General features: G+C 42.6%; 1 protein-coding gene across 1 annotated transcript; it reads right to left on the bottom strand.

Annotated features, from left to right (window-relative positions):
• Positions 1-619: 619 nt before the first annotated feature.
• Positions 620-996, bottom strand: LOC130469947 (uncharacterized). The gene is made up of 2 exons (XM_056839486.1): positions 850-996; positions 620-784 (listed from the first exon to the last, which is right to left on the bottom strand). The coding sequence occupies exons 1-2, from the start codon at positions 994-996 to the stop codon at positions 620-622; spliced, it is 312 nt and encodes a 103-aa protein (XP_056695464.1).
• Between the last annotated feature and the right edge of the window lie 9,661 nt (positions 997-10,657).

Consider the following 10,657-nt stretch of genomic DNA (forward strand, 5'->3'; position numbering starts at 1 on the left):
GTCAAAAGAACTAAATTTTATTTCTTATGTCACAAGCATAACTGAGTTTTGTTTAATATGAGAGAGACTTCCACACAAATTTTGACAGCATTTCGATTAAATATGGCCATTTCTAACAACTCCCCCCACACTGAAACTTTGCATTGTCCCAAATGGAAAAAAATAGAAAAATGTAGAAAGGAAAGAAGAGACTTAGTTGGTTAAGGCCATGTATGAGAGATGGATGTTGCTACTGGTTTTCGTTAACTGATGTAAAAAGTGGTAGAAACTTTTCATGCTGCTTGTTTACTCACTTCATCAGCTTATTCATTTTAGCTCATTATAATGGTGGGTGCGTTGAGCATCCTGCTATACATTAACATCACTGGAAATGCTGGAAACTCAATATGATTAGGTATCCTTTCTCCCTAGGGAGATCTTAGTTTACCTATATAAAGGAAGAAGGAAAGGAAAAAAATTATTTCCTTGATGTAAGTAAATTAAAAATAAATTAAACCAGCGGGAAAAGTGAAAAAAAAAATAACAAATTTCATAACAGAACAATAATAAAAATAAAAGTATTGGGTTGCCTCCTAGTAGCCCCTTTATTTTAAGTCGTTGGCTCGACGTTTCCAAGTCTTCAGTCTTTCAAAAGCTTAATCTCTTCAATCATCTCTGCTTGTTCACACTCATAGAATGCTTTTAATCTGTGACCATTCACCTTAAATACTTTATCAGAATCGACACTTGTAATTTCAACTGCACCATGAGGAAAGATATTAGTAATAACAAAGGGACCAGCCATCTAGATCGAAGTTTGCCAGGGAATAATTTCAAACGAGCATTGTATAAAAGAACCTTTTATCCTACAGAAAAAGTAGTTTTGACTATCCTTTTATCTTGAAACGCCTTAGTTTTGTCTTTGTAAATCTGAGCATTTTTATAAGCCTCTAATCTGATATCTTCAAGCTCCTGCAAACTAAGTTTTCTTTGCTGCCCAGCTAAATCATAACCCATATTACATTTCTTAACAACCCAAAAAGACTTATGCTCGATTTCCACAAGTAAATGACAACCTTTCCCAAAAAACAAGTCGATATGGTGACATTCCTAAAGGAGTTTTGTAAGCTGTCTTATAGGCCCATAATGCGTCATCTAGCTTAAGGCTCCAGTCCTTCCTACTAAGGTTCGCCATTTGTTCTAATATTGATTTGATTTCCCGATTAGAAAACTCTTTTGACCATTAGTTTGGGGATGATAAGCAGTCGCTACTCTATGAGTCACATGATACTTCTCAAGAAGAGCATCAAAAGTTTTATTGCAAAAATGAGCTCCTCTATCACTAATTATGGCCTTTGGCATGCCGAACCTATCTAAAATGTAACTCTTAACAAACTTGACAATATTCTTAGCATCATCAGTTATGGTGGCAATGGCCTCCACCCATTTAGACACATAGTCCACAGCAAGAACAATGTAAATATTCCCAAAGGACGAGGGAAAGGGACCCATAAAGTCAATGCCCCATACATCAAATATTTCACAAACTATAATTCCATGTTGTGGCATTTCATTTCTCTTAGAGATATTACCAGTTTTCTGACATGGTTCACAAGACTTAACAAAGATATAAGCATCTTTAAACAAACGTAGGCCAATAAAAACCACACTGAAGGACTTTATACGCAGTCCTTTGAGGACCAAAATGTCCCCCAGCTTCCAAAGAATGACAAAAATTGAGAATAGAAGTGAATTCAGATTTATCGACACACCTGCACATGAGTTGATCTGCACAACATTTCCAAAGGTATGGGTCATCCCAAAAATAATACTTTGATTCAGATTTAATCTTTTCTTTTTGAGCTTTAGTTAGAGTGGGAGGAAACGTTCCAGTCACTAAATAAGTAACTAGATCAGCATACCAAGGAGTTTCTGTATTATACAGTGCATGAAGTTGCTCATCTAGGAAGAATTCATTCATTAATGGCCAATTGTTTCTAGGGACAATTCTACTTAAATGATCAGCAACGACATTTTCAACACCCTTTTTGTCTCTAATTTCCAAGTTAAATTCTTGCAACAAAAGCATCCATCTAAACAATCGAGGTTTTGACTCTCTCTTTTTCAACAGATATTTAAGAGCCAAATGATCAGAATAAACTATCACATGAGATCCAAGCAAGTAAGGTCTAAACTTTTCCAGAGCAAAATCAACAGCATACATTTCTTTTGCGGTCACAGTGTAATTGCATTGGGCAGAATCAAGGAACTTAGAAGCATAATGGATCACATAAGACTATTTATCTCTCTTTTGACCTAAGACAGCACCAAGAGAGACCTAAGACAGCACCTATGGTCTTATCACTAGCATCACACATGATTTTGAAAGGCAGAGACCAATCGGGTGGTCTGATAATAGGGGCAGAGGTCAGTTTATCTTTCAGATCATCAAAAGCTTTCTTGCATTTATCATTAAAGTCAAAAATAGCATCCTTACCAAGTAAAACACACAAAGGAGATGCAATTTTAGAGAAATTTTTAATAAAACGCCTATAAAAGCCAGCATGCCCTAAAAACGACCTAATTTCACGAACACAAGTAGGATAAGGTAATGAATTAATGACATCAATTTTAGATTTATCAACCAGCTGTAAACCTTTAGCACTCACAATATGCCCAAGAACTACACCTTTTGCAACCATGAAATTACACTTTTTGAAATTCAACACAAGGTTAGTTTCAACACATCTTTTCAGAACACGAGACAAACTATGAAGGCATCTATCAAATGAATCACCAAAAATAGTAAAATCATCTATAAACACTTCCATGTCTTTTTCAATTAAATCAGAAAAAAATACTCATCATATATACATCTTTTAAAAGTTCTAGGGGCATTGCACAATCCAAAAGGCATTCTCCTAAATGCAAATGTACCAAAAGGACAAGTAAAAGTGGTCTTATCTTGATCTTCAGGAGCTATTGGAACTTGAGTGTAACCAGAATAACCATCAAGAAAACAGAAGAATGACTGACCAGCAAGCTAAGTTTTTCTAGCATTTGATCAATAAATTGCAAAGGAAAATGGTCTTTTCTAGTAGCTTGATTAAGCTTCCTATAGTCTATGCATACTCTCCATCCATTAAAAACTCTAGTGGTGACAAGCTCGCCTTTATTATTTTCAACAACTGTTATTCCTCTTTTCTTAGGGACCACATGAATAGTAATAATTACGAATAAGAAATAGGATAGATCACATCTGCATTTATCCATTTAATGATTTCCTTTTGAACAACTTCCTTCATTGAATGATTTAACCTTCGTTGAGTTTCTCTAGTGGGTTTAGCATTTTGTTCAAGAAATATTCTATGCATGCACAAGGTGGGACTAATACCTTTTATGTCTGCTAAAGTCCATCCTATTGCCTCTTTATAATGTTTAAGCACATTCAACAACTTTGCTTCTTGAAATTAATTTAATGAGCTTGAAATAATCACAGGCAATGTCTCATTAGCACCCAAATAAACATACTTTAGATTAGAGGGCAGGGGTTTTAACTCTAGCACGGGTGCTTCAACAATGGAAGGAATTAGTTTATGAACAATTAAAGGCAACAAAAAATCAGAACTTTCTTTTTCAACATCTAATGATTCCACAACAGCTGCATCAAACACGGCTAGAACATAAAGGTTAGGAATTTCACGCATATCATTAAGAACATCAATTTCAAATAGTTTATCACACTACTTATCAAATACATTCTGAGCCATCCAACCAAAAACATAAAAAGTGTTGTGGGAACTTTGTTGGTGATGTCGTGTCACCCTTTCCTAGGAGGTATCAAGTATGCGCTGGCAGGATATTCCTGCAACTTGCAAAACAAGAATATTCTCGTAGGAATATTCCCTCCGACGCCTAAGTAAGTATGGGTAAGAGAGAGAAGTAATTTTTAGAGAGAGGGCAGAGCAGAATAGTTTAAGGTAGGTGGGAACGAATTGAATGCCCCATTTACCTTGTGATCTGAACTATTTATAGGGCTAGGGTTTTAGGGAATTGGTCCCAAACCCTAGCTATATGATTGGCTGACCTCAGAAATGGGGAAATGTGTCCTTATTGGTTTTAAGGTCTTAGTGTGCCTTTTCGTTTTGGGCCTGCTATAGGCAATTTCGGGCCTCTTTTGTTTTTTTCAGGAAGAGTTCGTTAAATGGGTGTATGCCTGCCTGGCATGCGAGGGCCACTGTTACTCTGCGGTAGGTTCATGATGGAATTATCCAATTAGGCCACATCATTTTCCCCTCTAGGAGGATGCTCTATATTTTTCGGGCATTCTTCTTGATGTAGCTGCGCCACGTGTTGTTATCTGCAGAGCTTCAGATTTCCTTTAAAAACCTCGATGGAGATTTATTTTCTTCTTTCATTTCTCCTTTGTCATTCGAAAGTTTCTAGAGAGAGAAAGTGTTTTTACTTGAGGATTTTCACGTAGGAGCTGAGGGTGTTCTTGACTACTATTCTTCATCTTTTGTTCTTAGGGATCAACTAGTTCGACTGAAATTTCCATCAGTTTGATTACTTACAAGTACGCTCGTTTGGCTATTTTTCTTATTTTTCATTGCTTGTTTAAATTTTTTGGAGTTTCCATTTCTTGGGGAGGCGTTTTTCTATTGCCGTGTTCCTTTAGTATTTGGGTCGGACATCCCGTTCCTTATGCAGGGCGGCATGGCACGTATTAGACAAATAACTAATGTTGGTGCATGGGGAGCACCCCAAGAGCGGGAAAGTCGGGTTCCTTTTGCGAGCCCCTCTCATGTGACTAGGAGGGGAGCTAGCTCCTCGCATCATTCTGGGGAGGGGGGTGCCAGGGCGGCCCGTTATGCAAGAAGGCGTAAAAGTGTGGCTTGTCGTCCTCTGGTCCCTAGAGAGGACTTTGAGGATGATTCTTCTAGTTCTTCGGACGAGGAGGCCGCCAAGAATCCTCCTGCCATGGTGCATGTGAAGGAGGATGTGGATTTATTTCTTTCGGGCATTTTTCCAAGTAGGAAATGGCTTAGATATTTGAGGGAGCATGGACGTGAATTTGAGCATTTCCTTTTGTTGCCCCGTGGTTTTAGCTTCAAATGTCCTTTCTCTCATAGTACTGTAGATCGTCTTCCCTCGGGTGAGATCGCTGTCTACACGGCCGCCTTCCGGTTAGGCCTTAGGTTTTCTTTGCATCCGTTTGTTCTAGATGTTTTGGACGGGTACGACATAGGACTGGCCCAGATGACTCCTAATTCTTGGGCGAATGTTTTTGGTTATATTACCAAATGTGTATTTAGTGACGTCGTACGTTCTTTTTCTTCCTTTATTAGGCTAGTAGATATTTCACCCTCCTCTCGCTCTCCTCAGGGATGGTTTACCCTCTACAGCCGGAGGGGTTACGAGACGGTGGTAGGTAAGTCGTCTAATTGGGTGTGGTGGAGGACTAAATGGTCCATTATCCGAATGGAGGACCTTACCCTTTCAAGGCGTCTTAGTCGCTGGAACTATAGGCCACGTTTTATTTCTGAGACCGAGGCTCTTCCTCGTCTTCTTTCAAAGGAATGGAGGCTTGTGAAACCCTTATTTCAAGCAGGGATGTATAGACTATCTGCCAAGAGTCATGCCTGGATACCCAACAGTTGGCTCCCACATGTGGGACAGTTTACTGATATGTTTTTTCTTGCGGTCATTGGCATGTGTCCGCATTTGCGCAGAGGTAGCTTCCTTTTATATGAATGGTGTAAGCAACTCCCTTTTTCTTAGTTGACCTCCTTGGTTTGTGCAGAGTCTGCTATGGATCGTTTGTCCCTAGAAGACAAGGGGGTAGTGAAGTTTCCTATGGCCGTCCCAGGTTTATACTGACGAGGTTCTCAAAGCTGTGGAGGCCAAAAAGATGGAGTCCTCCAAGAAGTCTGACGAGGTTGCTTCTAGTGACCTCCCCAAGGTACGTCTATTTTGCTTGGTTACGTACTAAAGCCATTTTAGTTATGCTGATTTTTGCTCTCCTGTCTATAGGCACCTACTACATCTGTTACAGGGAAGCGTCCAGCTCCTTCTTCGGCTGCTCCCAAGGCGAAGCGTCCTTTTTTCAAGAAGAAGGGTAGCGCTGATAATGTTGTGATGCCTAGGCTGGAGCCGACGGCCCTTCCTGTTGAGGATGTGGGGGCCTCTTCCCCTCTTTTGGAGGATCTCTCTACGGCCAATGTAGCCAAGGAGTCTACTCCTAAGGTGACAGGGGATGGGGTCCCGGCCGCCAAGGAGGCATCTACTGAGGCAGCAGTGAGTGTTGGTCATGCTACAGATCCGTCGCCTAGGAAGAAAACGAGCAGGGAGTCAGGTGACCCTTCTCCCGCCAAAGATAAAGCGATGCCCCATTCTCCTTCGGCGGCGACTTCGGGTAAGTTTTGTAGTGAATGAGACGTCTTGTCTACTTAGTAGTCTCTTACTAATCTCGTGTTATATATCGATACAGCAGGTGTTCACTTTCTGCGGATGAGGAAGGTCGAGGTGTCACAGATTCCCCCTTCTGGCGGTTTTATCTCAGAGGAAAAGGATAAAATTCTTTCCTCCGTTTATGCGGCAATCCCTAAGGATTATATGAGATCCGTTCCAAGGATTGGGGAAGGGTTCTTCAGGGCCATGCAGTCCCTTACGCTGTATGTGAGTCTTTAAAGACTTATTATTCTTTCAACTGTCCCCTTGACGCCTTGGATAACTGGTTTATTTGTTCTTTGTATAGCTTTTTTATCAGGTTTGCCGAGGCTCGGCAGTACAACGATCAAATTGAGAATCATGATAAGTACGCCGAGAAGAAGGTGAAGCTTATTAGTGATGAAATGGACGTGGTCATTAGGTCGCAGACTTCCGCTCTCCAGTAGGCCGAGGCAGATGCCTAAGCTTACGAGGCGAAGCTTAAGGAGCATGAGGGAAAACTGGTTGACCTCAAGGCCGGGTATGCTATTGTTTCTGAGCGGGTTGCCAACTTCTCCACAAAGGTGGATGCCCTAGTGAAGAAGCTTAAGGCTACTCAGGGTGAAGTGGAGGCTATCCGGGGAGAGGTCGCTTGTTCCTTCAAGCCTGGGGAGGAAGCCGTTCTAGAAGGTGCTCGGCGAGCGTGGGACTTGGAGATGGATGGAAAGGACTTCTCCTGGTTCAGGCGTCGGGTTTCGTACCAAATGGCTTTCCTGGCTGCACAGCGCCTTGGGCTTGATCCTCCTGAGTTCGTCAGTGATGGAGAAGAGGAGGACGTGGAGGAAGAAGAGGTGAACTCCCCAGCCGGGCAGGACGTCCAGGATAGCAGTTCGACCGCTCCTTGTCCTTAGAATTTTCTTGACTGATGGTTTTCGTAGCGCCATGGGAGCTTGTATTAAACATTGGTACCTTTATGCACTTTTTATTTGAGTTTTCTGCGCTATGTGCGCATGTATGAATTATTGTGCCTTTTGTGCACTTTTGACTTTTTATGTCCTATGTCTTATTTTGGTTGCCCCTTTGTGGACCCATGTTTTGGTTTTGGAATGGAATTTGTTGCCCATATTTGGAAGGTAACCCCAGCGTTTTAGGTGATCAGTCTAATTGGGACGCTAATTTAGGCCACTTCTCAGGCCGTCAACCGATTAGTATTTTCTGGCGCCGTCAGTGAGAAGGCGTCAGTATTGATTGACTATCTTATTGAGTCAATATTTTCGTTTTACGTCTTTCAATAGGTAAGAATTTATATCTCTTGGACGTCTTATTGTGCCATAGAGACAGTGAGAATTCGGAGTTGATACCGGAGAAGATATTAACTACAATAAACTTAGCTCATAATTGATTTAACGAAGTATGACTGTTTTTGTTTGGTCTTTTATAAATATTGGTCGTTTTGTTGGATCTTACACGCTACTGGCCGTTTTGTTGGCTCTTACATGCTTACTGGCCGTTTTGTTGGCTCTTACATAATACCTGACTAGTCTATTGAGCGGGTTATGACCTAGCCACTTTCTTCTACCTTGACATAGATAACTTCTTCAGCTGCTAGGGAATTCTCTTCGTGCTTTCTTTTGACTCCGATTCCGGTCGGCTCCTTCCTCTATGCGAACGGGTTGAGAGTGGTTAGATAGTAGTCTCGTTCTTGTTGTTGATCTCCATAAATAGTTCCTATTAAACCGTCGTCACATACGTACTTTATGTTGTTCAGAGTAGGGCGTCCCAGAATGACATTGTATGCTGTAAAGTCCTTGACAATCAGGAAATCCACTGCCATTTTTCTTCCGTCATTACGTCCCCCTATTCGCACTTGTAGGGTTATGACGCCTATAGGGTGTATGATGCTTCCTCCAAAGCCGATGATGGGATAGTGAATGCTTTCTATTGTTTTAGGATCATGAGCTAGACGTCTTAAGCACTCCATACTAATTATGTCAGATGAAATTCTTGTATCTATCAGTATACGCTTTACTCTCATGTTGGAGATCTTGATTTCTATGACTAGCGGATCATCATGTGGGGTAGCTATGCGTCCTCCATCGGACCCACATATTTCAATCCGGGGGAATGGGTCCATTGGTGACTTCCCTGATAGCATTACTTGTCCTAATCGGCGAGCATAGTCTTTCTGTCCCCTCATGGTGGGTCCTCCGGAGGCAAGGCCTCCTGATATGATAGCTACGAACCCCCCTTCAGTATGATTTCCTTCTCCACCTGAAACGGGCGACTTGTTCTTCTTATAATGGATTTTTCCTGTGCCGTGAGTGTTCCTCTGCAGATAATTTTTCAAGTTCCCTTTGGAAGCCAGCCCGTCCAGGGCCCTTTTCAGACTCCTACAGTTTTTGGTATCATGACCTATATCTTCGTGAAACTGGCAGTACAACTTGGGATCTCAATTCTCAGCTGGGGATTTCATTAGAAAAGGTCGTTCTAGGTCGAACCTGGTCCCAACGTCTACTAGAATGGTAAGGAGATTCGTGTTATTCAAAAAATTCCTTCTCTTGCGGCCGTCCTCTCTTTTGTCCGGGAGAGGTGGAGTCTTGTTCTTTAGATAGTGCCCAGGTGTCGTTGACCAGTGTGACTTTTCGATCAGTCCTCTCCTTTTTCCTGTACGAGTCTGTTTCTTCCCCAGCCTTTCCGTCTTTGGACACACTACATATTTCTGTGGCATGTATGAATGCCTCGGCCTCGTCCAGAACTTCTGCCATCGTTCGTACACTCTTTTTGACTAGATCAAATTTGAAAGATCCTTTCTTTAAGCCCCTGATAAAGTTATTGATGGAGACGCCATCGGGAAGGTCTGGAATCTGTCCCGCTTCCAGATTGAAGCGTTTAACATAGCTTCGCAAAGATTCGTCTTTTCCCTGCTGAATGCGGCCTAGGTGCATACTCGTCTTCCTTTCTTCCTTGTATGCCATAAACCTAGTGGAAAACAGTGTTTGTAGCTCATTAAAGGAGGCAATTGATCATGAAGGTAGCCTTTTAAACCATTTGGATGCTACACCATTGAGGGTGACTGAAAAGTATTTGCACCGTGTAGCTTCATTGGTCCCTTGTACATACATGTGGTGACGGTATGCAACTAAGTACATATTCGGGTAAGAGGTGCCGTCATAGGCATCAATGGTAGGAGTCTTAACATGAGGCTCTTTGGGAGTGTTCATTATAGCCTCGCAGAAAGGAGTACTCATGTGCCTTAGCGTCAGGTTATTCATTCCTTGCTGAATGTGATAAGTAGGTTCACGACGGCTCAAAGCCATTCGGTGACTCACCCCCACTCTGGGAGAGGTTATCTGAGTTTGCCCTCGAGTGGAGGGGTAGAAAGGATGGTCTTCCATGACGGGGGTTGATCCGGTGTCCGATAATTCAGATTCGGCCTCATAGCGCTCTTGCCGCCTTATTGACGGGCGCAAGGTGGTGGATGGATTTACTTGGGAAACTGGTCGGACTAGTTGTTCTCGCCTAGCTGGAGGGGCTCGATTACCACGGTCCGCGACCGGACGTTCTGCCAAAGGACTGGCTCCCCTGCTAGCTATTGGACGAGAACTTTCTCCTACTCTCCAGACATTAGACCTAAGAAGCATTCTGCTTATCCGGTTGACGCCAAGGCTGAAAGGTCTGTGTGTGGCCATCCTTTCAGTATTGTAGATCAGCATATTCCTTCGTATTTCATCTGGCAGTGTGGTGCTCATATGCTGTTGAAAGGTTTGATTCATCTGCTGCTGGAATCCGGCTAGAATTTCTCGCAGCGCTCCTACTAAAACCGGCAGATCTAGATTTTCATCTCGTACCGTGTCCTTTATGCTAGGGCTTAGAAGTCCACCAGGAGGAGGTGCCTAGACGTCTGGTTCCTCCTCAATAATCACTTCGGCTTCCTGGACGCGGCGAGGGGTGCCCCCTGCATTGGCAATCCAATTAGCCTCCTCAATATGGTGTTGGCTCCTCTCACGCGGACGCCTTTCTCCTGAGTTGTCATTATGCCCCTCACCGTCAGATTGCAGTTCCGCCATGATACTATACCTCCCCACAGACGGCGCCAAATGTTGTGGGAACTTTGTTGGTGATGTCGTGTCACCCTTTCCTAGGAGGTATCAAGTATGCGCTGGCACGATATTCCTGCAACCTGCAAAACAAGAATATTCCCGTAGGAATATTCCCTCCGATGCCTAAGTAAGTATGGGTAAGAGAGAGA

The sequence above is a fragment of the Spinacia oleracea genome, chromosome 3 (assembly GCF_020520425.1).
Source record: "Spinacia oleracea cultivar Varoflay chromosome 3, BTI_SOV_V1, whole genome shotgun sequence".
NCBI classification, from domain to species: Eukaryota; Viridiplantae; Streptophyta; class Magnoliopsida; order Caryophyllales; family Amaranthaceae; genus Spinacia; species Spinacia oleracea.